Genomic DNA, 26,963 nt, shown 5'->3' on the forward strand with positions numbered 1-26,963 from the left:
CAGAGGTGCAGCCAGCCATCATCTGACACGCCCCTACCGGCTCCTCTGATTTCCTAGTCTTAACCCACCTGGTAGCACTGGCAGAAATTGCTGCGACTGGACCGAGCTGCAGTGTCTTCAGCTGCAGCCTGGAGGAGAAAAAGATCCAGTTACAGGGCCCTTTAAAAATCCAAGCTCCGCCCCTGCCTACCCAGCCCCTTAGGGGAAGTCATCCCCAGTGTTGGTGAGGGAAGTTCCTGACCTGTGGCCTGCAGCAGCCGGCAGCAGCCAGCTACCCTGCTAAATGTGAGTACAAGATCTAGACTGGCCAGATCCCTGGACACCAACCCAGGAGTGGGTGTCCCACGGGCTGTCCTCCTGCTTTCCCGAGACTTTCTGCTTTCCTGACTTCTTCCCTCCCAAAGGACAAGAAGGAGGGCGTTGGCTCGGGAGGTTTCACTTTCTGTGTGTTTTCATGGTTTGCAAGCCATGGTTTGAGGTTGTCAATATCCTCATCCCCCAGAACATCGCGCCTCCCTGACATCAAGGTCTCACAGAAGAGGGAGAGGAGGGGAAACTTTAGTCAGGCCCAGAAGTAAACATGTGCTACTCCCTACTCAGGAGGCTGAAGCAGAAGGATGCCTTGAGCCTGGGAGTCCCTTGCCAACATAGGAGCGTAGTGAGACCCGGCCTTTTTGTTTCTGTTGTTTGCTTGGTTGGCTTTTGGTTTTTGTTTCGTTTTTGAGGAAGGTCTAGTGTCTTCTAAGTGGTCTTGAACTCTTAAGTAGCCCAGGATGACCCTGAACATCTGATCCTCTTGCCTCCACCTTCTGAATGAAGGCTAACATCATAGATGTCTGCCATCCCTATCAGTTTTATGCGTTTCAGGCACATGGATGGATGGATGGGGTGTAACCCAGCAACACAACATACCTGCACCTCTAAGACTGTATTTTGGTTCCTAGCACACTTTTTTTTTAAGCAGTTAGAGGGTTGCCTTGCCAGATCCAGTTCTCTAATCTCAGCCCTTGGGCAGCTGAGGAAGGAGGGTCTTCAGAAGTTTGAGGCCCGCCTGAGACACATGATCCCACCACAGCCTGGGCTACCCTGTAAGCCCCGTTGCAGATAACAAAAGCCGGTTAGGGAGAGTTGCAGCACCCATTCAAATTCCGTCTCTGCCTCTACTTCCCTGCCTTCTCTTGAATGACTGGCATATATGGCTTAACCTCCTAGATTCCCTTCAGTACCACTTGTGGAGGCTTTGCTGCCGCCCTGGGAAAGGCTGTGCCAACTGTGGGCGTTGGCCAGTCACTCAGGCAGTGGCCAGCAGGATGATCGTAAGGGTAGCTTGATTTCCAGGAGGCGCAGAGTTTAGTGAGATCGAGAGTCTTTTGGGGGAAGGGGAAGTAAGTAAATAGGAAGCTCAGTGGGACAACCTGCCTGAGATGCTGGTGACTGGGAGTCTGTGACTGGGGCCCAACTGTGATAGGAGATGGTTCCTGGGGCAGCTGTTCCTTATGTCCTCTGCCTCCTGCCTGTGAGCCCCTGGGACCTGGAAGAGAGGCTGGCTGCCACAGGCGAGCCAGATGGCTCTCCCGGAAGCTACCTACTGAGACCTTTGGCACACAGGGCACCCACCCTGCCCTGAGGTGGGGCAGTTGGGTAGGACTACTACCACTCTGAGTGCCTGGGTGCCCAGGCGTCCTATGGCATGTCATACTCTTGTAGCAGAGGCTGTTCACTGGCTCAGGTTATGGAAAAGGCCCACCCTTGAAAAGCCACTGGTGCCATTTTCCTGATAACAGCAACCCCACCCAGATCTTCTATGACACCCCCCCACCCCTCACCCCACCCCCCATGAAACAACCTGGCACCTCTGCCTAACAGGCCATGCTGCCTTCAGTAATGGCAACCCAGGGTAAGCCTGGCCAACCGCACAGAGCCGGATGACTGGGTTAGACCCTTACCTTTTAGGCTAAAGGCATTTAACATGTGCTGAGGTGGGTTGGCGGTGAGGGTTATGCCTCTGATACAAGTTCCAGAACTTTTCTGGAAGCCTTGGTTCTGTGGATCCTTCGTAAGGCTTGGGTTTGAAGAGCAGTAAACATTAGCCAGAAGCTAGGTGTGGGAACATGAGCCTCTGGTCCCCTCTACTTGGGAGACAAAGGCTTTTGTCTCCAGAGTTCCAGCCCAGCCTAGATAACACAGTAAGACTCCTTTTAAAACCCAAAGCGGGGCTTGGAGAGATGTCTGGGTAACTCAAGAGCTTACTGCTCAGAGGTCCTGGGTTGGGTTCCCAGTATCCACACTGGTGGTCTCACAACTGTTTGAAGACCAGCTCTACGGGATCTGATGCCTTCTCCCTTCCATGGGCACCTGCACACGTGAACACACACAGACACAACTGAGGAAGAGTTTTGTCTTGAAATCCCAGGCTTGTTGAGAGAAACCCTTGATCTAGATCAGGGGTTCTGAATCGGCTCCTGAGCCTGCTTCTAGTCCGCACCGCATTGACCTTTGGGGATTCGCGTTCATTTGTAACATCTGGGGCACAGCCACTGGCACATGGTGAGGTCACCAAGCTGTCCCCTACCACAGAGTAGCCTAGTTGGGCCACAGTTCAGATTAAGATTTTCTTTTTCTCCAGGCTCTCATTCTAGCCTTCCCTAGCCTGCCACGCCTGTGTTTTTAGCATTACAGCCTGGGCCACCACTCCAGCATGGGTTGGTTAAGAGTTTTCTTTGTTGAGACAGGGTTTCTCTGTGTAGCCTTGACTGTCCTGGACTCACTTTGTAGATCAGGCTGGCCTCAAACTCAGCGATCTGCCTGCCTTTACCTCCCCGAGTGGGATTATAGGTATGCGTCACCACGCCAGGCTTGGTGAAGGTTTTTCCTAAGAGGGGCTGGTGAGATGGCCTCCAGTCCCCAGTGCTGCTCTCAGAGGTCAGGCCCCGGAAGCAGCATGGTGGTAGGCCCAATCAGCGAAGAGCTCCATGAGGGACAGGCCCTCCCTTATTTTCTTAAGCCCAAGGTGTCTGGGCTTGCTCACCACCTTCACTGTCAAGAAAGCAGAGTTGGGGACAAAGGGAACAACCCGAAGCTAGGCAGGGGAGGGATTGGAGAATGAGTAAAATTTCTGTGTGCACTTGGAAGTGTGTTAACGGGGTGAATGGAGAGGCTGCAGGCTGGTGAGGACAGGTTTGTTTGTGGAATAAACCTGAGAAGCGTTCTTGTCAGAGAAGGCAGGCCAGTGAGCTCTGTGGTGCTGGTTGTGGTTAATCTTAAATTAGGAAGTGCAAGAATACTGTCAGTGATGACTAACACGGGGCAGTTGAAACTGTTAGCCACAGGAGGGGGTTATTCAAAGCAGGGTGCAGTCACGGCCGGGGTGAGGCTGGGATGGGCTTGTTCTCCTGAAAGTAGATTAGGCCATTGTCACTCAGCTTCACGTGGGTTCAGAGCTAGCCTGGGCTAGACAGCCACCAGAGAAAGAAGGGTCTCTGTGCTCCAGATGCAGTCTGCTGTGCTGAGCTTAGCTCTCCCCACTGTAATCCTGTAGTAAGATGGTCACCTTGCAACTTTTTTCAGTCCAGCAGAGGAAGATGTTAGGAGTGGTTCAGAGCTGAGGTTGCAATGACAGAACCCTAACAAGACTGGCATTTCCTGCTGTTGAGGTTTTGTTTTGTTTTCGGGACAGGGTTTCCCTGTGTAGCCCTGGCTGTCCTAAAATTCTATATAGACCAGGCTGGCCTTGAACTTGGAGATATAGCTGGCTCAGTCTCGGACTGTAGTTTTAGCTACAGTCCTTTGGGCTGCAGTTCCTGCCTCCTGAGTGCTGGGGTTACAGGTGTCAACGGTCAGACCCAGCTTCCCCAGCCATCCCAATATACCTCTGTGTAACACACGCTAGCCTGAACTAGTGGTATCACCTTCATCTCCAGAGTGCCTCTCAGTCTTCGAGTCACTGTGAGAACTTTTAAAAATACTGGTGCCCAGCTGGGCTGTGGTGGCACACGCCTTTAATCCCAGCACTTGGGAGGCAGAGGCAGGAGGATCTCTTAATGAGTTTGAGGCCAGTCTGGTTTACAAGATGAGCCCAGAACAGCCAGGGCTATACATGGAAACCCTGTCTCAAAAAACAACAAACAAAAAAATATCGGTGCGCAGACCCTACCCTCTACCAAAAAATCCAAATTCCCATAACTGAGTTTATAAACAAACAAAACACCTTTCATTACAGACCTGAGTTCAACTCCCAGCCTCAAACACACCTTCCCACACACAGACACAGAAATAATGATAAAATAAACCAAGTAGTGGTTGGCTTTATAAGAGAATGAGTGGTGGCTCATTCTCTTCATCCCAGCACTCCGGAGGCAGAGACAGGCAGATCTCTGTGAGTTTGAGGACAGCCTGGGCTACAGAGGAAGTTCCAGGACAGCTGGGAACATTGAAACCCTGTCTTGGGAAAAAAATAAAAGAAATCCAGCACTTGGGAGGCAAAAGCAGGTGGACCTCTATAAGTTCAAAGCCAGCCTGGTCTACATGTTGAGTGCTAGGATAGCCAGCGCTATCTAGAGAGACCCTGTCTCAAAACAATAATAAAGGAATCTTTACAAACAACTAAAAGCAGACCAGGAGCACAGTGTGGTCACTTTGAAACAGGCATTGACTGTTTAAATTCACTGTGCCAGCCATTGGAAGGTTATCCTGAAAAATGGCTGAAATGTGCTGACTTATGACTCATTAATTTTGGCTGATATATCAACGTTGCCTTTGAGTTCCCAGACAAGGAACGAAGCCAAGTATCATGGACCATGTCAGTATTTCCAGCACTCAGGAAGCTGAGGCAGGAGGCTTACTTTAAGTTCAAAGGCCATCATGGACTTCATAATCATTATCCAGAGTTATATAGCAAGACCCTGTCTCCAAAAAACAGACATAGTGCACTTTATAATCCCAGCATTCGGGAGACTGAGACAGAAAGATTGCCATGCCCTCAGGGCCAGCCTGGGCTACAGAGCGAAACCTTGTCTTTAAAAAAGACTGGGATTCAGAGCCTGTCCTGGCTTTGTGCTGTGCATGGGAGACCGGTCCACGCACCCCTCAGTGAACAGCAGGCTGAACCCAGCCTCTGCTCCTGGCTGAGGACTAGCTGTGGCTCCCGGCACTTGCAGACTAGGAGTGTACCCAAGAGCTGGCAGGGAGCACAGCTCAGCCGGGAGTGCCAGGAGAGGTGCCAAGCCCGAGGCAGAACCATAGGCTTGCTTACTTGTTTTGAGACAAGGTCTCATTTTGTAGCCCTGGTTAGCCTGCAACTCCCTATGTAGTCCAGGCTGACCTCCTTGTCACGGAGACCTCCCAGCTCTGTCTCCCAAATGCCGAGATTAAAGGTAAGTGCCACCACGCCCAGCGTACCACATGTCCTGTGAGGTCCTTGACATAACAGAAATAAGAGGCAGGACTGTACATGTCATCTAGAAGCCACTGGGCTGTGAGACTTGTCACAAATACAGTGTCGGGGCATAAGGGCAGGATCTGCTCCAAGGGAATTTGATTGGTGATCTTAGGAAGGGGAGCCGTGGGGCATGGAAGGGGAGTGGACTGGAAGTTAAATTGGGTTACCTGAGCAGGGGCTTGGCCTTAGAGCAAGGCCGGAACCCAGGCGGATTAGCTTTGAGGAAGGCTCTTGCTGAGTCACGGAGCTGGGAGAGGCTCTCCGGCCCCCTGACTATTCCCAGCTGGGGTGACAGATGGTGGGGAGGCCTCAGTCTTGGGGAGTGGAGCATTGTGCAACGAGGAGCCAATCGAGGCTGTGCCTGAAGTGGACTCCCACCTCAGAGAGCCGTCGACGGTTCCCTTCTTCCGGGTGGGGCCCCGAGACCCTGCTGGCCTCCCAGGCCCTTCTGCCTGTCCCATCTGGTTTCCTGGCCAGGCGCCCCCGGAGAGGTGCTGTGTCCAACTGTGGGAAGCCTCTGCATTGCCGTGCTCCAGCACAACGGCTGGTTGATGCGCGGTTCACCTCCTTCCTGACCGGCAGCCAAGTGAGGGTTAAGCTCTGATGCCAGGTGGGGAAGGAGGCCCTGACTATACCCCTCAACCTTGGGCCTTGTCTATTCTCAGGAGTAAACACAGTACTGGTAAAGTGCCAGGCTTGGCTCGGGGTGCTTTCTGTAGAAACATGTCATCACAGTGCTGGGAAAAGACTTAGTCATTCCAACTTCGTAATTGAGGAGGCAGATAGAAGAACAAAGGGCTTGTCTAAGATCACCCATCCAAAGAGAGTTAGGAGTCTGCAGAGGCAGGCTTGAGCTCTGAGTTCAAGGCCAGCCTGGTCTACAGAGTGAGTTCCAGGACAGCCAGAGCTACACAGACTGAGAGTTAGGGCCGCAGTTTAGTTGGTCCCATCCTACAGAGTCTTGAATATTGCTCTCCTAGCACAGAGCCCAGGAAAACATCCGGGTTAGATCCCAACACGGCTGCAAGGAAGAGGCAGTGTGCGTGTCAGTTACATTATGTGTTTCAAGAACAAAGTGCCCCAAAAAAGCAACTTTGGGAAAGGACGTGATTTTTTTTTACCTTTTGAGGTTGCAGTGATCATGCCAAATGGCACAGCAACAGGACCCTGAAGTCTCGGGTCACACTGCCCACTGGGCCGTCAGGAACCAGCTGGATGCTGGTGCTCAGCTTGCTTTCTCCTTTTGAGTCAGCGTGAGCCCCAAGCCCACAGAGTGTGTGCTGCTTAGTCCGTGCCCTCCCTCCCCAACTAACCCGGTCTGGAAAATTCCCTTAGAGACATGCCCTGAGGATCGTCTCCCGGGTGATTCTAGAAGCTGTCAGTATTTTACCATCACAAGCAAAATTAATTCCCTCTCTCGTGGGAAGCCTACCAGAAGAGCCTTGGGCCAGGGCATAGCTCAGTTGGTAGAGTGCTTGTCATTTATGTGAGAGGACCTGAGTTCAGGCCCCAGCACCTGAGTTTTAAAAAGGTAGGGGGTGCTGGAGAGATGGCTGGGTGGTTAAGAGTTCTTCCAGAGGACCCGGGTTCAATTCCCAGCACCCACATGGCAGCTCACAGCTGTCTGTAGCTTTAGCTCCAGGGGCTCTGGCACCTTCACACAGACGTACATACAAGCAGAGCGCAAACGCACATTAAACACAAATAGATAAATCTTATTTAAGAAAAGAGCCAAACGCTGTGATTCTGGCCCTACTGGGGAATGTGAAAACGTGCAGATCCGTGGATTCTGCTGGTGGCCAGCCTGCCGGACTCGGCAAGCTGTGGGTCCTACTAGGAGGGTTTTGGTTGGTTCGTTGGTTGGTTTGGTTTTTTTCTTTGTCTCAAAAACCAAACACAAACAAGTGGAACAGGAAACTCTGGTAAAGGTGCTTGCTGCTAGGCCTGGGCTTGACCCCCAGCGTCCACGTGCTGGAAGGCGAGAACTGACCACCTCTATACTTGTCTTATGACCTCCACAGGCACGCTACGACACTCACAGTAAATAAAATTTAATTTCACAAATTAAAAAAAAAAAAAAGCCGGGCCTGGTGAAGCACGTCCTTGATCCCAACATTCAGAGAGCCAGAGGCAGGCAGATTGCTATGAGTTCAAGGCCCGCTTGGTCTACATAGCCAGTCCAGGACAACACAACCAAGGTTACACACACACACACACATACACACACAAACAAAGGTAGATATCACGCCCAGGCTTGACCTGAAGCCCCATGGTGGACCTGTACACAACCCCCAAAGAACAAACAAAAACCTTTTGTTCTGGAGTTGGTTGGCTGGTTTTGTTTTTGTCTAGTGCTGGTGTAACCCAGGCTGGTCTCAAGCTTGCTGTGTAACTAAGGATAACGTTAGACTCCTGAGATTGCAGACGGGAGCCACTGTGTCAGTTTATATTGTGCCGGAACCTGACCGTGATAGGCAAGCGCCCCACCAACTGAGCCCCATCCCTGGTAGGACACGAGCCTTCCGAATCCGAATCCGATGTTGCACCTAACCGATGTTGCCCATGTTTCTGACTCCCTTCAGAGAAAGAAAAGACCAACTGGAGGCGTAGCTCCGTGCTAGAAAGAGAGTTTGTCTAGCGCTTGTGAGGTTCGGTCCACAGTCCTGTCAGAACAATTAATAATGGTGACAACAATAATAAAAACGAGAAGTCCCGACAGCATCACATCCTGTGACCCTGAATGACCCTCAGTCTTTATCTGAGTCTCAACTACTTAAGAGCTGTGGAATCCAGAATGGCAAAAGGGGATCGACCAGCCACAAGGGCCCATTTAAATTAAGTTTTAAGTGTTTTTTTCCCCCATGTTGGGGACTGAGCCCAGGACCTAGTGCTCTCCTGGGAGCCCCACTGCCAGCCCCTCCAACTATACTTACAGTAACTGTTCCTGGGGATGTGTCTTGGTTTGCTTCCTGTTGCTGTGATGAAGACGATGAGGAAATAACTTGGGGAGGGAAGGACTTATTTCATCTTACGGGTTACATTCCATCCTCTGGGGAAGTCCGGGCAGGAACCCGGAGGCAGGAACGGAATGAAGCAGGGCCCACGAAGGGGTGCTGCTTCCTGGCTTGCTCCTGGTCGCTTGCTTAACCCACTTTATCAAAATCATTTATTTATCTATCTGGACGGTGTCACTCTGACTGGAGCGACAGACACTCGTGAGTTGCCACGTGGTGCTGGGGATTGAACCCGGGTCCTCTAGGAAGAACGTCCAGTGCTCTTAACTGCTGAGCCCACTTCCTTAGCCACCCAGGAGCACCTGTTGAGAGGCGGTCCTCTCCCCAGTGGTCTCTGGGCCCTTCTCCACCAATTAGCAATCAAGAAAAAGCCCCACGGGCTTGCCTGCAAGCAGTCAGACGGAGGCCTTTTTCTCAGTTGCAGTCTCCCCATCTGAATCCAGCTTGTGTCAAGCTGACAGGAATCTAACCAGGACAGGATGTGGTGTTCCTCAGTGGTAGAGCTTGCCCAGCACGTGCAAGGAAAGCCCGGGTTACATGCTCAACGCTGCGAGGACAAAAATGCTTTGCCCAAGCATGGTAGCGATGCTTAGAACTCCAGCTCTCAGGAGGCTGAAGCCGGAAGATGGAGTGTAAGATCAGCCTGGGCTACAGGACAAGATCCTGTGCAAAACAAAGAAACAAGAAAGTAACAATTTATTTTCCCAGACGCCCAACTGCATTCCAGCTGTTCAGCAGAATGACGGGTGGCCAGTCCAGAGACAGAAGCAACAGAATATTCCCAGGTGCTGGAGAGATGGCTCAGCAGTTAAGAGCACTTGCTGCTCAGGCAGGGGACCAGAGTTTGTTCCCAGCACCCAATAGTAGGCAGTCCACAACTGCCTGCTTCTCTAGCTCCAGGAAATCCAAAGTAGGCACAGCCATTGTGCACATGTGCGCACGCACGCACGCACACACACACACACACACACACACACACACGGGAAGAGAGAGGAGGTCTGCTATTCTCCTATTCAGGCATAGTCTCTGGGTCAAGGCTCTGCATTGCCTAGCAAACTTAATTGCCTTTTTCTGACCCGGAAGAGACATGTCCAAAGTCCAAGGGACGCTGGGTATAAGGATGGGCAATGCTAAGGGTGTGTGACATTCACAAGCCAAGCACTGAATGAAAGCAGCCCAGAGTCAGAGGTAAAGACAATGGCGTGGGTAGATACGAATCCATTTATTCCCCCTTTCCTCTCTGCGCATACTTCTTTTCCTACCTCTTGTGACAGGGGAGCTGAGGGTGTTCAGCCAGCAAGCTGAGAAAGGTAAGGTCAGGGTGCTTGGCTGTGTTATGAATCTAGCTGCCCTGATGGGAGCATCACTTGGGTCTCTTCTTGGTGGGGCTCCCCTCTGAAAGGTTTATTTACCTCAGGACTGTTTAGAACAGGAGTGGGCAGGGGTGCAGACAGACATCTGAATACAGCTGGGTGCGCCTTAGGACCTGGGAACCTTTGATCTACAGGTAGTGTGCTGAGGGAGTGGACCGGAGGGAGGGAAAGGTAGCAGAACCTCTGGGCTTCTGTGGGTAACTGAATCAGACAGTCTTTGGCAGAGGTGCTGTCTGAGGTGGGGAGAAGAAGAGGAGAAGCGGGTATGGCAGAGCCCGCTTTTTCATTCCAAGAGAACTAAGGTAGGAAGACTGCAAGCTCAGAGTCAGCCAGGGCTGTAGAGCCAAACTCTGTGTCAGAAGTGGGGATGGGACAGGAAGAGGGTGTGAGAGAAGGGAGGAGGAGGAAGAGCTCCGAGACATGGCGTAGAGGTTAAGAGTCCTTGCAGAGGACCCAAGTCTGAGTCCCAGCATCCATACTGGGCGGCTCATAGTCACCTCTAACTCCAACTCCAGGGCTTCTGACACCCTCTTCTGACTCCTTCATGGCCCCAGCTACACACAAAATATACATACATTCATGCAGGCAGAACATTCATACACATAAAATAAATTATATGCATACATCCATCATACGTACATACATAGATCATACGTGAATACAGGGGGCCGGAACAATGGCTCATTAGTTGAGGACTTACTGCTCTTGCAGAGGACTCAGTTGCCAGCACCCATGTGGTGGCTCACAACCGCTGCTGGCTCCAGTTCCAGGGGATCTGGCCTCTGAGGGCTCCTGCATGCAAGCACGTGCAATACAAATAAATTCGTGCAAGCAAATGCACATGTCATGAAATAAAATGTTTAACTTTTTAAAAGATTATATATATATATATATATATATATGTATATATATGTATGTATATGAGTGCCCTATCTGCGTGTACGCCTGCATTAGAGGGTACAGATGGTTGGGAGCTACCCATGTGGTTGCTGGGAATTGAACTCAGAACCTCTGGAGGAGCAAACAGTGCTCTTCACCGCTGAGCCTTCTCTCCAGCCCCAATATTTTACTTTTTAAAAAGCATGAGAGGAGGAGGAAGTTGGGGTGGGAGTGAGACCAGGAAGGTGCTGATCAGGGTAGCTAGAAAGAAGAGGCCGTCTTTGGACTACCCTGCCTCGTCCCAAATGCCCTGTGTTTATCTCTCATCTTCTCTACCGGTCCTTTTTTTCCGTGCTGCAATCAGGTTCGGCCGGAACTTAGGATTCACCATGGCAACTGAAGAGGCCATCATCCGCATACCTCCATACCACTACATCCATGTACTGGACCAAAACAGCAACGTGTCCCGTGTGGAGGTTGGACCACAGACCTACATCCGGCAGGACAATGAGAGGTTGGTGCTCTCTGTCCCGGCTGGGGAGAGCCCGGCTGGCAGGAGTGACCCTCCTCTGGGTGGCTGGGAGGTTTCTCCTGCTCGTCCTGACTCCTCACATCCCTTCTTACCCTCACAACAGGGTGCTCTTCGCCCCGGTGCGCATGGTGACGGTTCCCCCACGCCACTACTGCATAGTGGCCAACCCCGTGTTCCGGGACGCCCAGAACTTGATCTTACTTGATGCCACAGGACAAGTCAGGCTTCGGCACGCTGACCAGGAGATCCGGCTGGCCCAGGACCCTTTCCCCCTGTACCCAGGGGAGGTGCTGGAAAAGGTACCTGCCTTTCCTCCCTCGAGCCAAACTCAGCCTGTTTCACCCCACTGCCCAACAACGGGCCAACAGAGGACCTGTGGAGAGGGTTGAGGAGGAGGGATGGTTGTGGATTTTCACCAGGGGCCAGGCTGACCCGCCGCCTCTTTATTCCAACTACCCCGATCTCCATACAGACCCCAGAGTCATGCCTAGATGCCTGTGACTATGGCAGTGGGGGCGTGGGCCACCACCACAGCCAAACCCTCTCCCTTATAGCCGTCAGGCTTGGGTTCCCAAGCGAGGGAATCTACCGAAAGTTTCTTAATAGTCCCGCCTTTACCTGCTTGGTATTGAATGCTTTTAAACTGACTGTCTGTGCTGACCAGCACCATTTCTGTTCTCACTACCGTTTCTTTACTTATTTATTGGGGTCGAGGGCATGCGTGCACGCCACAGATGGCGTGTGGGTCCTGGAGTTGAACTCAGGTCATTAGGCCTGGCAGGACCTTCCCCACTGAGCTATCTTGCCGGCTCACTTTTAAGGTCTTTGTTTGTTTATTTATTTATTTAATTTTTTTTTTCAGTGCTAAGGATAGAACTCAGGGCATTGTGTGTGCCAGACAAGTGCCCGATATCCGCAAGCCCTAATCAGTGCTTCTTGCTCTTGAGTGCCTAATAGCATGGCTCCCGGAGTGCACAGAGATGCGCGCGGCCGGGAAGGACAGTGATAATAGCGAGGGCTCAGTGAGACGGCGAGGCAGGTAAAAGCGTTTGCCGTATAAAGCCTGAGGACCAATTTTCGGTCCCCCAAACCCCTGGGAGGAAGAGAGAACCAGCTCCTGAAAGCTGTCCTCAAAAACTTCCAAACGTGCGCGGGAAGCCACGCACACCTACCCATACACACAGTTATAAATAAAAGAGAAACTTTAATGAAACCATAGCTAATGAGGAATGGTTAAGGATTTGGAGCAATCCTTAAAAGAATCTGAGTGGAGCCTGGGCGTGGTGGCACACACCTCTGATCCCAGCGCTTGGGAAGCAGAGGCAGGTGGATCTCTGAGTTTAAGGCCAGCCTGGTCTACAGAGTAATTTCCAGGACAGCCAGGGCTATGCAGTGAGACCCTGTCAAGAAACACTCCCACAAAAAAAAAAAGCCAAGTGAAACAGTCGTAAAAATATATCTCTACCCTTGTCTTACCTCAGCTGGCTGAGTCCCGTCTGGGTGAGGAGGGCTGAGGTCATGAGGGCAGATCTTTAGAAACCCTGGGGCCCAAGGGGTAAAGCTTTCCCACCCACCTCACTTTAACCTCGACTCCCCTACGCACACTCAGAGACGGTTCATCCACAGAGAGGGACCTCTCCATCTTGAATCAGGATTCACACGCCTCCATGGTGGCACCTTCTTTGAGGCTCGAAGCATTTTCTAAAGGCATGGGAGACATTTTCAGAGGCGGCCTCTCCCCAGCCACGGCAACAGCTTGGCCTTCCTTTTATTTATTTGTTTCGTTGTACTTGGTGTACGCGTGTGTGTTTTGTTTGGTTGGTTTGGTTTAGTTTCCGTTTTTTTCACGACAGGGTTTCTCTGTGTAGCCATGGCTGTTCTAGAACTCGCTCCATACACCAGGCTGACCTTGAACTCACAGCGATCTGCCTGCCTCTGCCTCCCGAGTGCTGGGATTAAGGGCGTACACCACCCTTCCCCGTGAACTCCTGCCATCTCTCCAGCCCAAGGCCCTGACTTGATCCACAGCAGTATGGGCCTCCCAGAGAGGGGTGCTGTGGGCTCTGGTGTGCAGAGCACCAGCTTTGAAGCCTGGGACCCCAGCATGAACGCCGCATGGCCCTTCTTCCCCTGTAGGACATTACCCCGCTCCAGGTGGTTCTGCCCAACACTGCCCTGCATCTGAAGGCCTTGCTGGACTTTCAGGATAAGAATGGAGATAAGGTCATGGCGGGAGACGAGTGGCTGTTTGAGGGACCTGGTGAGTTACGTCTCCACCTCCTGGGCTTTGTCTGGGCCAGGGCTTCCTGCCTCTCTACCCTAACCCTGACGCCTTTGACCGGCAGCATTGGCTTCCTCCTCCTCTCCCAGGCACCTACATCCCCCAGAAGGAGGTGGAAGTTGTGGAGATCATTCAGGCCACAGTCATCAAGCAGAACCAGGCGCTGCGGCTGCGGGCCCGCAAGGAATGCTTTGACCGGGACGGCAAGGACAGGGTGACAGGTGGGTTCAACAAGGGTTACAGCTGCCGGGTGGGCAGGAAGGGCCCTCCCTGCAGGGCAAGCAGAAGGACTCAGGTGATGCCAGGGCAGGGTTCTTCCCTGGTGTGTGTGTATGTGTGTGTGTGTGTGTGTGTGTGTGTAAAGATTTATTTATTTTATGTGTACGAGTGCTCTATCTGCATGTACACCTGCGTGCCAGAAGAGGGCACCAGATCACATTATAGATGGTTATGAGCCAAGATGTGGTTGCCAGGCATTGAACTCAGGACCTCTGGAAGAGCAGACAGTGCTCTTAACTATTGGGCCATCTCTCCAGCCTCCGTGTCTTTTTGTTTTTTTTTTTTTTTAAATGGGCTTTGGAGACAGGGTTTCTCTGTGTAGACCAGGCTGGCCTGGAACTGAGAGATCACCTGCTTCTGCCTCAGCTGGGATTAAAGGTGTAGGCCACCACTGCCCAGCCTGAATCTGTCTTTCATTGTTGTTATTTTTAAGATTTATATATCACTTATTTTCATGGTATGTCTGTGTACCATGGAGGCCAGAAAAGGTTGTCAGATCCCCTAGAACTGGAGTTACAGACAGTTGTGAGCCATCATGTGGGTGCTGGGAATTGAACCTAGGTCCTCTGGAAGAAGAGCTGGCACACTTAACCACTGAGCAATTTCCCCAGGTTTTTCAGACAGTGTCTCAAGTAGCCCTGACGAACTGGTATTCATCACGTAGTCCATGGTGACCTCAAACTCATGGCAATCCTTCTGCCTCGGGCTCCTGAGTGCTGGGAGTATAAACGCATCCCCATGTGTGGCTTCTCCTGGTATCTCTGGAGCTGTTGAGGTCTGCCTGCTGCCTCTTGAAAACCCACTTCCATGCCGGCCCAGAGCCTGCGCTCACACCATGCTAACACAGTCTTACCTTCCCCATCTTCAACATCAGCTGTGGCCAGTGGTTCAAGACCGCCAAGTGGGATGTTCCAATACATTGACCGGATGTTGGTTCAAAATGGTGGATAGCATTTTATTTAGTCCCCTGATAAGAGTGAGAGTCGGCAGTTTTCTCCATCCAAGACTGAAGCACTTGCCCAGGTGTGTGGCCAGGCAGGGAGAGACTAGGACTTGCTGCTGGGCATGCGTGCTGCTCTGATAAACAAAATGTCATTCCTGGGCCTAATGGAGGCCCTTCTGCCCATGGCAGGAGCATGAAAAATCAGCGTTTGGTGCTCAGAGATGGTACCACAGGGGTAGCGGTAGCAGTGACTTGGCATTCTAGAAGGGCCCTAGTGGGTTTTTGGGTTTTGTCTTTTGAGACGGGTCTCCCTGTGAAGCCCAGGTTAGCCCAAAACTCCCACTCCTCCCACCTCAACCTCCTGAGTGCTGGGATGGCAGGGCTGTGCCACCAGGCCCAGCCTCTAAAAGTCTGTTTGTTTGTTTGTTAATTCTTCAGGGATGGAGGTCAGTTTTCCCCTGGCCTCACTGAAAGCAGGACCTTGTCAAGCGCTCATCTCCTGGGGGCGGGGGCGTTTCTTTGCCTTCAAACGCCAGATGGTCTGTTATCTGGGTTGTGGAGACATGATGGTGGCCGCCTGGCTGTGCTTGACTCTTCCTTTCCGCTCACGCCGCAGGTGAGGAGTGGCTGGTCCGGTCCGTGGGTGCCTACCTCCCAGCTGTGTTTGAAGAGGTGCTGGATCTGGTGGACGCCGTGATCCTGACAGAAAAGGTTTGTGCTCGGTGTGGGGAGGGAAGCTGGCGGTGCTCAGAGAGGCTGAGGATGCTCAAGCAAAGGACAGGCATCTTGTCACTAGGGAAATCTGGTCCCGTGTCCAGAGGAGGGTCCTGGGGCATCCTCCAGGGCAGGTAGGCGTTGCCAGAGCCAAGGCGTCCGCCAGCAGAGGGGAGGTGGAGGAAGGCCTCGCAAGCACCCGTGTCTTTCTTCTCCTGCAGACAGCCCTGCACCTCCGGGCTCGGCAGAACTTCAGGGACTTTCGGGGAGCGGCCCACCGCACTGGGGAGGAATGGCTGGTGACCGTGCAGGACACAGAAGCCCACGTGCCAGATGTCTACGAGGAGGTGCTGGGGGTGGTACCCATCACCACGCTGGGACCGAGACACTACTGCGTCATCCTTGACCCAATGGGACCGGATGGCAAGAACCAGCTGGGACAGAAGCGTGTTGTCAAGGTGAGCCGCTCCCCTCCCCGGAGCCTGTGAGCGACGGGAGGCCTTCGGATCGCTCTCCCTTCACCTCTTCCACACAGCGACGCGTCCCAGAAACACCTTCAGCGTTTTTGTACACTTAGCTCTATATTCCTGGGTACTGTCCTGTCCAGTTCCCCCAGGGGCCCTGGACTCCCCCCTGAAGTTCCTGGGACTGGCTCCCCCGTGTTCTGGAACATTTGTCCCGCTGTGTGAGACATGACCACACTCCCATCCTCTGCGGGTGCCATTGCCCCGCCCCTCCCCTACCATCAGGGCTCATCAAGCTACCTCTGCAAAGGCAGGGACTAGATGGCATAGGGCTTGTGTGGATGAGATGTCTGCTGAGGCTAACCCAGCTAGTCTATCGTCACAGCATCTTGGAGACAACGTGCAAGCAAAGCCAGAAACTAGGGGTGTGATGGTGCACCAAGGGAGGTTAAGGCAGTTGGATCAGGAGTTCAAGGCCCGGAGTGAGTTTCAAGCCATACATGAGATCATCTCTCTCTCTCTCTCTCTCTCTCTCTCTCTCTCTCTCTCTCTCTCTCTCTCTCTCTCTCTGTCTCTCTCTGTCTCTCTCTTTTTTTAAACCCTGAGACAGGGTTTCTGTGTGTATCTTTGGCTGTCCTGGACTTTGTAGGCCAGGCTGGTCTCAAACTCACAGAGATCCACCTGCCTCTGCCTCCCTGAGCACTGGGATTATAGGCATGCACCACTGCACCTGGCTGAGATGGTCTCTTAAAAAGAAAAACAAGGGAGCTGGAGAGATGGCTCAGAGGTTAAGAGCACCAGCTGCTCTTCCAAAGGTCCTGAGCCACATGGTGGCTCACAACCATCTATAATGGGATCTGGTGCCCTCTTCTGGCCTGCGGGCACACATGCAGTCAGAACACTGTTTATGTACATAATAAATCTTTAAAAAAAGAAAAAGAAACACAAGAGAAGGGTGAGGTAGCAAAAGTCAAAACAACCCCTGTAGAACCCTTGCAAATCTGTGAGCTGCAGCCCAGCCAGGGCTACTTACTGTTGCAAAAACAAAGAACTGAAATGTCGATCATCTGATGGGTGCATTTAGAAAAAAAAATGTAGCTGTGAATTTGAGGCCAACTTAGGCTACACAGCAAGACCCCTTCTGGGGGCGGGGGGGGAGGGAAAGCCAGTGAAGCATGTAGCTGTAGTCCTAGCTACTTGGGAGCCTGAGACAGGAGTCCGGAAGTTCAAAGCCAGTCTGGTCCCATATCCATCATAGCTAGCAGGTCAGATTTGACTCTCAAGACCAGAGTTTGCCCATCCTGAAACTCCGTCATGTCAAGAAAACAAACCGTGGGAGAAATGAAAAGCATATATAATTTCTTTGTGACCATTTTGTTTTCTTTGGAGACCCTTTGGAGACTCTCCTCCTTTAGCCTCCCAAGTGCTGAGAGTACAGACATGTACAGCCAGCTTAGGGTAATGTTATTTCTTTCTTTATTTTTTTTTCTTCCCTTCTTTGGTTTTTTGAGACAGGGTTTCTCTGTGCAGCCCTGGCGGTAGCCCCTGGCTGTCCTGGAACTCACCTTGCAGACCAGGCTGGCCTTGAACTTAGATATCTGCCTGCCCCTGTCTCCCGAGCTGGGATCAAAGATGTGCGCCGCCACTGCCCAGCCGCTCAGGGTAATTCTTAACTGTTTAGCTTGAGGTCCTAGGTCCTTATCATTTACAAATTTGACCACACACAGAGATACTGTGTTTGGAGAGTCCTTTGGGCTTCTGTCTTCAACACAAGCCCGGTATAGCCTGGGGAAGGGAAGACCTGGCTCAGGGTCATGCCGTCAGTGACAAGCCAGAAGGCTGTGTCTAGGCAGTGTGGCTGTCCTGTAGGCCTGAGCACCATGACCTAACCTCCCCTTTTCCCCACCAGGGAGAGAAGTCCTTCTTCCTCCAGCCCGGGGAGAGGCTGGAGCGAGGCATCCAGGATGTGTACGTGCTGTCAGAGCAGCAGGGGCTGCTGCTGAGGGCCCTGCAGCCCCTGGAGGAGGGGGAGGGCGATGAGAGAGTCTCCCACCAGGCTGGAGACCGCTGGCTCATCCGTGGGCCCCTGGAGTACGTGCCATCTGTGAAAGTGGAGGTGGTGGAGGAGCGCCAGGCCATCCCTCTGGACCAAAATGAGGGCATCTATGTGCAGGATGTCAAGACTGGGAAGGTACCAGCTGGGAGACGGGTGGCATCAGGGGTGACTTCCTCTGGGCAAGCAGGTGATGCTAACGGGAAGAGGCAGGTGGGGAGAAGGCTCCAGCAGCATACACAGCAGCGGCCGGGCGGCCGGCTGGCAGATGTGAGGCCATTTCATACTTCATTTGCTACCTAATTTTACGACTTAGAGACTCCAGCCGAGATAATGAGCTCTGCTTCGGGACAGGGGTTCTGCCCTACTGCAGATGTGGTCCTGTCATAAAGGTCCTATGGGAATATGGCCCACATCTCGGTAGACTCTTGCTGCCTCACCTAAAACCTTGACCTTGGTTTTTACCGAGGATTACGTTGCCAACCGTTTCCCTGAGAATCTTAACACAGAAACAGTTCAGAGCCCTGGGCAGGGTTAGTGTATGTGAGGGGCTTCCCGGGACCACACCTGTGCCTGTGATCTCCATCCATGCTGCCCCGGCAAGGAAACCCTAGGAAAAATAGCAAGCACCTTACTTCACATCAAGTGCTGTTCTTCGCATTAGGCCCGTGAACCCTTCCTCATTCCCTGACCCCAGAGGGCCCATCGTACAGACGAGGAAAGGGAAGCTTAGCTCGAGAAGACACCTAGCAGGTGGCAGCCGATCTTGGGTGCAGTCTTCCTGCAGAGATCACCTTTAACCAGGACTCCGTGGGACCCCCGGGCAGGGTCGGCTCAGGCCTCCCTCTCGGAAAACACTTCCCTAGGTGCGGGCTGTGATCGGGAGCACCTACATGCTGACTCAGGATGAAGTCCTGTGGGAAAAGGAGCTGCCTCCAGGCGTGGAGGAGCTGCTGAACTTGGGGCATGACCCTCTGGCAGATAGGGGTCAGTCGGGCAAAGCCAAGGCCCTTCAGCCCTCAGCTCCAAGGAACAAGACCCGGGTGGTGAGCTACCGCGTCCCACACAACGCGGCGGTGCAGGTGTATGACTACAGAGCCAAGAGAGCACGGTGAGCCGGGGTGAGCCAGGGCGAGCTGGGGCGAGCCGGTGGAAGGCCTCCGCCGGGTCCTGAGTGACCCTCTCGGGGCGTCTGACTCCCGTCTCTTTCCACAGCGTGGTCTTCGGGCCCGAGCTAGTGTCACTGGATCCTGAGGAGCAGTTCACAGTGTTGTCCCTCTCTGCCGGCCGGCCCAAGCGTCCCCACGCCCGCCGGGCCCTCTGTCTGCTTCTGGGGCCGGATTTCTTCACTGACGTCATCACCATAGAAACCGCAGACCATGCTAGGCTGCAGCTGCAGCTCGCCTACAACTGGTGAGGCTGGGCTCCCAGGGGTCAGCTTTAGAGACGAGGAGGGCACATGCCTGCCAACCCAGACCGAAGGCCCACCCGAGGGAAGCTAGGAGTTTAGAAAGGAAGGGGAGGGGGCGAGACCGAGCCTTCGAGGATGAGGGCTTCAGGGGCCCCAGTGTCAGGAGACTGCCTAGCCACGCCTCTGGTGATTTATCATCGCAAGGTTTTTGATTTGGTTTGGTCTTGGTATTTTTGAGACACAGTCTCTCTGCAGCTCTGGCTGTCCTGGAACTCACTATGTAGACTGAGCGACCAGGCTGCTTCAGACTCACAGACTCACTCTCTATAGTCTCTCTATATAGTCTGTATTTGCACATACCAGAAGACAAAATCAGATCCCATTACAGGTGGTTGTAAGCCACCATGTGATTGTTGGAAATTGAACTCAGGACCTCTAGAAGAGCAGTCAGTGCTCGTAACCTTTCGGTTTTTTTTTCCAGACAGGGCTTCTCTGTGTAGCCCTGGCTGTCCTGGACTGACTTTGTAGACCAGGCACAGAGACCCGCCTGCTTCTGCCTCCCCAAGTGCTGGGGTCACAAGCGTACGCCACCACACCCTGGCTGCCTTCGGGTTTTTTTCTTTTGTTGTCGTCGTTGCTGTTTTTCTGAAAAGAAAAACATGATTTTAAATATCTCCATTTCTTATCCATGCATAAGTGTCAGAGTTCTCAGTCAGACTTGAAAACTCTTTTGAACAAGTCCTTGGCGATCTCCTCATCTTCTTGGTGACCTTGATATCCCTTTGATCAAAACCGGAGTCAGAGGGGCATACAAAAAGAACACCTTCCTGCAAGGTTTTTGAAAAGGACAGTTTTTCACAACCAGTGAGCATGAACACAAGGCGGAGCGCCTGCCCCAGAATGCCCGGCTGGGTCCTGTTCGCGCTGTGCTGTTTGCTGTCTGGGCTCGGACAGGGAATGTTGTGTTTTCCTCCTTTTCCCTCCCTGGAAAATGAAGGTTGCCTGCTTCATAGGGTGCTGAAAGGCTTTAATGACAAAGTTAAGGGCTGGGGTGCTGGGGCAGGAGAGTAACTTTTCTTCAGTGATGTAGCCATCTGTAACTTGCCCATACTCCAGGAAATAACCCCATACCAGTGCTCATGCAAACAGCCCTAATTAAACTCAGTGGGTCATTTTTAAAAAGGCATAGAGACAGGTGTGGTGGGGCACACCTGTAATCTCAGCGCTCAGGGAGGCAGGGGCAGGCAGATCTCTGTGAGTTCGAGGCCAGCCTGGTCTACAAAGCGAGTCTAGGACAGCCAAGGCTACACAGAGAAACCCTGTCTCAGAAAAACAAAACAAAAGCAAAAAAAAAAAAAAAAAAAAAAGAAAGAAAGAAAGAAAAAGTCATGGAACTAGGAGCAAGGTTGGGAACAAGAGTTTCAGGGGGAGTGAGAAGAGAATTCAAGAAGGTAATGGGGTGTGATCAAAATGCATTATATACGTCTATGAAATTGTGAAATAATAAATTTAAAAAAAACCTATTTTTCATAAGAGCCAGCAAACGGCCATGACGGCTCAGTGGGTAAAGGTACTTGCTGCACAGAACCTGGCACCCTGTGTTCCATCCCCAGAGCCCACAGCAAGGTGGATTGAGATAAGTGATTCCACAAAGTTGCCCTCTGACCTCCACAGGAGGGCCATGGCAATGCCCCTCTATGCTGTGCTCACAAACACACACAGTAAGATTTTTATTTTAAATGGCTAGAAGCCAGGTGGTGGCAGTGATACTCACCTTTAATCTTAGTACTAGGGAGGCAGAGGCAGGCAGGCCTGTGAGTTCAAGGCCAGCCTGGTCTACAGAGAGAGTTCCAGAATAGCCAGAGCTACACAGAGAAACCCTGTCTGGGGGGGAGTGGGGGAGAGCACATGGCTGTAATCCTGTTCTCCGGGGGAAGACACAGGAGGATCAGGTGTTCAAGGCCAGTGGCAGCTGAAAGAGCTCAAAGCCAGCCTGCGTCTCCTGTGTGAGGCCCTCTTTCAGAGAGTCATGTGAAGGAGAACTGTTCACCAGACCCTGAGCACTGTCCCTGGTCCTCACCTTGTGGTGGAGAAAAGCTAGCTAGCACTGTGACCAGGGTAGACAGGGTGATAGCCCAGTGACAGTTAAGCACACAGGCCTAGGGCCATCTTGCCTGGATTCCAAGTTTTGACTTGCCACATATGGTGACCTTGGACTTAACACCCCAAACCCTCTATTTCCTCTTCTGTAAAATGGGAGAATAGGAATCTCCACCCTAGGGCCTCTGGGAGGATTTAATGGAAACCTAGGTGCTTGCTGGGCACAAGTTAACATCTCCATTGTAGGATCTGCCATTCAGTCCCAGAGGAGGGCGCTGAAATCCTGCTCGGGAAGGGTATTACTTCCTGTGAGAAATAGTTTCCCCACTCTGGGCCTCTTTGTCCACAGGCACTTTGAGCTGAAGAACCGAAATGACCCCGAAGAGACGGCCAAGCTTTTCTCCGTGCCTGACTTCGTGGGTGACGCTTGCAAGGCCATTGCGTCCCGAGTCCGGGGGGCCGTGGCCGCTGTCACCTTTGATGACTTCCATAAGAACTCGGCTCGTATCATCCGCATGGCTGTTTTCGGCTTCGAGATGCCCGAAGACGCAGATCCCGATGGCACACTCCTGCCCAGGGCACGAGACCGGGCGATCTTTCCCCAAAATGGGCTCGTGGTCAGCAGTGTGGATGTACAGTCCGTGGAGCCTGTGGACCAGAGGACCCGGGATGCCCTGCAGCGCAGTGTCCAGCTAGCCATTGAAATCACCACTAACTCCCAGGAGGCAGCAGCCAAGTGAGTGGGCTGGGGGGGCTGGGGGCAGCATTAAGGTGCCAGGACCTTAATGACGTGGCATCCATCAATGCTCTGCCCAGCATGACTGTTAGAACGGCAAGCAGGAGGGCCTCTCTGCTCCTAAGGCTTCCCACCCTTTCCAGGGCCTTCCAGGCTCCCCAGGAGAGTCTGGCCTTCCTGGCCCCTACTTTCAGCTTGGGCCCACCTTGGGCCTTTGCAACTTCTTCGCCCACTGTACTTTCTCAGCCTCAAGGTCACCTCCTTGGAGAGCCCTTTCCTTTCTCTCGCAACTGTTGGAGTGCCCTCTTTCCCTGCTCACCCACTTGCTGCCAGGTACTCCTCAGTGTCCAAAAGCACCCTAGCTTATTTTCTCCCCCTGGGAGAGTGCTTCCAGCGACAGCAGAGACACCAAGCCTAGAGCCCCACATCATGGCTGCCTGCAGCTTGCTCACTGTTCTGGGTCCAGGCGCATGCTGAGCGCGTGGGGATGGGGACAGGCTCAGCCTCTACTCCAGGTGCTGCTTTCTCCCACACCTGCATCTCACCTGGCCCTGCTTTTACCCAGGCATGAGGCTCAGAGACTAGAGCAGGAAGCCCGTGGCCGGCTTGAGAGGCAGAAGATCTTGGACCAGTCAGAAGCTGAAAAAGCCCGGAAGGAACTTTTGGAGCTTGAGGCCATGAGGTGGGTCAAGAAATGGAGGTGGAAAGATAATGGCCAGTCTTGGGTGGGGGGAGGGTCTTGCAGCTGCTGGCTCAGGTAGGGGTGGGGGTGAGAGGCAAGCAGGGCATGCTTTGAGGCATAAATGGGGGTGCCAGAAGGGCTAGGAGGTGGCTTAGTGGCAGAGCACTTGCCTGGCACGCACAAGGCCCTGGCCTCCATCCCATTATTGGGGGAAAGTGAACACGGGTGGCCCAGCAAAATGACAGTGGGTGAAGGCGCTGGCTGCCAAGCCTGATGCCCGAGTTCCCCGGGCCCCACATGGTGGAATCAGAGAACCGATTCTCACAGGCTGTCCTCTAACTGACATGCTTGTGCCATGGTGTCGTGTCTCCTGTCCCCCTCCCCCCATCCTCAAGCCCCTGGGTGGGTGGCCTTCTCTTCTGGGCCTTCCCCAACTCTGTTTCCCCTGCAGCATGGCTGTGGAGAGCACCGGGAATGCCAAGGCAGAGGCTGAGTCGCGCGCAGAGGCAGCGCGGATCGAGGGAGAGGGCTCTGTGCTGCAGGCCAAGCTGAAGGCACAGGCATTAGCCATTGAGACGGTAGGTTGAGGGGCTGCTGCTGGAAGGGCGGGGCCTGGAAGAGGCCTGCTCATTAAAGGCACTGAAACCACACGGGGCGGCACCGGAGTGGCCTGAGAGCACTGCCCGAACTCCCCGAGGCCTGCAATGCCCTGCAGCAATGCACTTAGTATAGTCCCCGAAGACAGGGATCATTAAGGCCATTCCACCACTGAGCGCTTTGTTGTGTCTTCTACATCTGTGACCCCATTTCATGGGAGGTATGTGTCACCTCCGTTTTACGCCAAGGCTTGAATCAGGGGACCCCTTCTCAAGAGTCACTAGCTAAACAGTGGCTGCCTCAGTTCCCTCAGGGTTGCTGGCCTGGGTGACTTGCTGGACAGTTCCTGGGCCATGTGACCTAAGGCCAGCCTCATCTTCCCCTTCCAGGAGGCTGAGCTGGAGCGAGTGAAGAAAGTAAGAGAGCTGGAACTGCTCTATGCCAAGGCCCAGCTGCAGCTGGAGGTGAGCAAGGCCCAGCAGCTTGCCGACGTGGAGGCAAAGAAATTCAAGGAGATGACAGAGGCTCTGGGGCCCGGCACCATCAGGGACCTGGCTGTGGCTGGGCCCGAGATGCAGGTGAGAACAGAAAAATGCAGGAGGGGAGTGGGTGTTTGCCTTGGAATCAAGAAGGTAGGAGGCAACCACGCTTGGGGAGACATTGGAGGATGGAAAGGGCTGAGAGTGAACGGTCCCCGTGCCCTGGAGCACCAGACACCACCCTAGACCCTGCTAGGGACACAGTGACAGACGAGTGCCTCAGAGAAAGCCAAGAAAGGCGATGGAATGAAGGTGATGGAGGCACTTCAGAAACCACTTGGTTGGGCACCCCCTCAATCCCTGCTCTATCCGTGTCTCTGCACATCTTGTAGGCCGGGTAAATTTGGGGGGGAAGTTTTGTGGGTGGGTTGGTGTTCCCCACCCTTTACTAGAAGACTAATCTAGTTAGAGGGTGCCCTCTTAGTCTCTGCGGCCTCTGCTACTAGAAGTCTGGCCTTGAGTGGCCCTCAGATCCCCCAGGAGCCTACCCTGACTTAGGTCTCCAGCTTGTCACAGAGATGTCCCCACCCTCAGTTTCACCTTTCTGTCCTCTTGGCTCCCCCCCCCCCCAGGTCTGATCTCCACCCTCTTAACTCTCTGCACCTCCTCTCCCATCCAACCAAAGACCCACCCCATGGGAGACTGCCAGCCCCTGACACTATGAACAATATTCTGCTAAGCTTGCAGACAGGAGCCTTTCAGAGTTGTCCTCTGAGAGGCTTTACCCAGCAGCCCCTCAAAACAGACGATGAGACTCACAGCCAAACACTGGTCGACCCATAGGGAGTCAGACAGGAGCCTTTCAGAGTTGTCCTCTGAGAGGCTTTACCCAGCAGCCCCTCAAAACAGACGATGAGACTCACAGCCAAACACTGGTCGACCCATAGGGAGTCTTAGGGAATAGTGGGAGGAAAGGGAAAAGGACCCAGAAGTGACAGGAGCTCCACAAGAAGACCAACAGAGCCAACTAACCAGGGCCCAGAGGGCTTGCTGAGACTGAAGCATCAACCAAGGGCCATGCATGAACTGGACCTAGGCCCCTACAAAGATGTAGCAGATGGGCAGCTTAGGCTTCAAGTGGGTCCTCTAGTAAGGGAAGTGGGGACTGCGTCAGACACGGACTCACTTGGCACCTTTTAGATCACTTCCCCATGGCAGGACCGCCTTGACAGGCCACAGGGGAAGAGGACAGGTTCAGTCTGGAAGCAATTGGATGAGCTGGGGTGGATGGGAAAGGGAGCTCCCTTTTTCTGAGGAAAAGAGGAAGGGGAGGGCGGGACTGAGAGGAGAGGAGTGAAGGGGCTATAGGGATATAAAGTGAATAAAATAAATAAATGAAAAACCACACAAACACAAAAACCGCTTGGTTTAGGGGGGCTGCTCAGAAGGTCGGCACCCTGGAGAGGCAGCTGTGATAAATGACTTTTTCTCCCACCATGCAGGTGAAGCTTCTTCAGTCCCTGGGCCTGAAATCCACTCTCATCACAGATGGCTCTTCTCCCATCAACCTCTTCAACACAGCCTTTGGGCTGCTGGGACTGGGGCCTGATGGTCAGCCACCCGTACAAAAGTGATTGCCACGGCAGCTCAGGAAGGCCTGCTTTCCCAGGCTCTCTGAGGCAGCCATGCCTTAGGTCGACACGGACTGTGCTGACAGCGGGTACAATAAAAAAAATGACAACTCTAGGCATTCAAGGTGTTCTTCTCTTTCCTGTAGGCCAGGTGGCAAGGGGTCTTGAAGAGAAGATGCTCCTCAACTCTTGAGGAAATTACCAGAGACTATTCTGGTTTCTACGGAAACAGGGAGAAAACTCACCTGAAGCCACAGGGATAAGCACGAGACCGTGGCCTTTCAAGCCTGTGGTCCTTCAGTCGGCAGCTTTTAGACCCGGTGGGAGGGTTCACATCTGGGACCCCTCCGCACTTGCCACAGCTCCCAGCTGGCTTCTCCAGGAATCCTGGCCACCTAGTTGAGGAGCCAGCCTCAGGCTGCAGAGCCCGCTCGCTCGGCCTGCCACTGCAGCCTACCATTTGGCACCCCCTGCCGGCCTCACAGGCAGCCTGCAGTACCAGCAGGTGTGACAGGCCTGCACCGGGCACCTGTGTACTTGTTTCCTACTGAAAAAGGCCAGGTGGAGCTTTAGGCCTGGCCCATCACCACCGTGGAAGTAAAATGATCCTGAGGCGGGAGAAAAAATTGGCCCGGTCCCGTGTGTCTGTGCAGGTGACGGACTTAGCTTCTCCGATGGCCTTCCGTTTGTGAAATGGGCCCATGGATCCCAGCTAAGCAAGGGTGGTGATAAGTTTTTGTTCCTCTTTCTTCACTAGAGCCTCATCTTTCTTCTGAGGTGCATTTGTGCTCAGTGTTGCTGCAAAAGCCTGGATTTGAGGCCAGGGCTCTGCCTGGATTAACTCATAGCACTCATTAACTCAGCCTGGCTTGCTGTGGGAGACCCTTCCCCTACCCCGACCTTCCGGAGTTCCTCATGAGAACCGATTCATTTAAAGCCCAGCTGGTACCTGCTGCCTATTACCAAGGGCCTCTGAGGACAAGAAAGACTGTACAAGAAAGGCTGTTTCTTCAGGTCTCAGCAATGGGTTCCCATGGCTGTCCTTTGACTGTTCTTTGATTGTCAAGAACCACAGCACCCTGGAAAACTTCATTTGTTCACTGCCAACCTTGGATCTTGGGCTCTGTCCCTACAATTCAGTCAGAGCCTGACTCAACTCCTCCATCTTCCTAAGCCTTGTGATGCTAGGTGGGAAAAGTGCTCCCCTCCCCCACCATCCTGTGTTAGGCATAGAACCCAGGACCCTGCAAATGCCCCATCACTGAATCATACCCCTGGCATTTAGTTTTTGTTTTTGGTTTTTTTTTTTTTTTTTTTTGCCTCTTTTCCCTTCCTCCATCTTGCTCCCTCCTCCCCCC

At 53.0% G+C, this 26,963-nt stretch overlaps 1 protein-coding gene across 1 annotated transcript; it reads left to right on the forward strand.

Moving 5' to 3' along the window:
• Positions 1 to 63: 63 nt before the first annotated feature.
• Positions 64 to 25,724, forward strand: Mvp (major vault protein). The gene is made up of 15 exons (XM_021635848.2): positions 64 to 285; positions 11,068 to 11,217; positions 11,339 to 11,534; positions 13,372 to 13,495; positions 13,606 to 13,737; positions 15,355 to 15,449; positions 15,674 to 15,910; positions 17,826 to 18,107; positions 18,836 to 19,080; positions 19,185 to 19,382; positions 21,830 to 22,216; positions 22,782 to 22,898; positions 23,350 to 23,476; positions 23,885 to 24,073; positions 25,477 to 25,724. Coding segments are annotated over exons 1-15 (2,613 nt in total). The 5' UTR covers positions 64 to 283; the 3' UTR covers positions 25,609 to 25,724.
• Positions 25,725 to 26,963: the final 1,239 nt, after the last annotated feature.

This window comes from Meriones unguiculatus, chromosome 14 (assembly GCF_030254825.1).
Source record: "Meriones unguiculatus strain TT.TT164.6M chromosome 14, Bangor_MerUng_6.1, whole genome shotgun sequence".
NCBI classification, from domain to species: Eukaryota; Metazoa; Chordata; class Mammalia; order Rodentia; family Muridae; genus Meriones; species Meriones unguiculatus.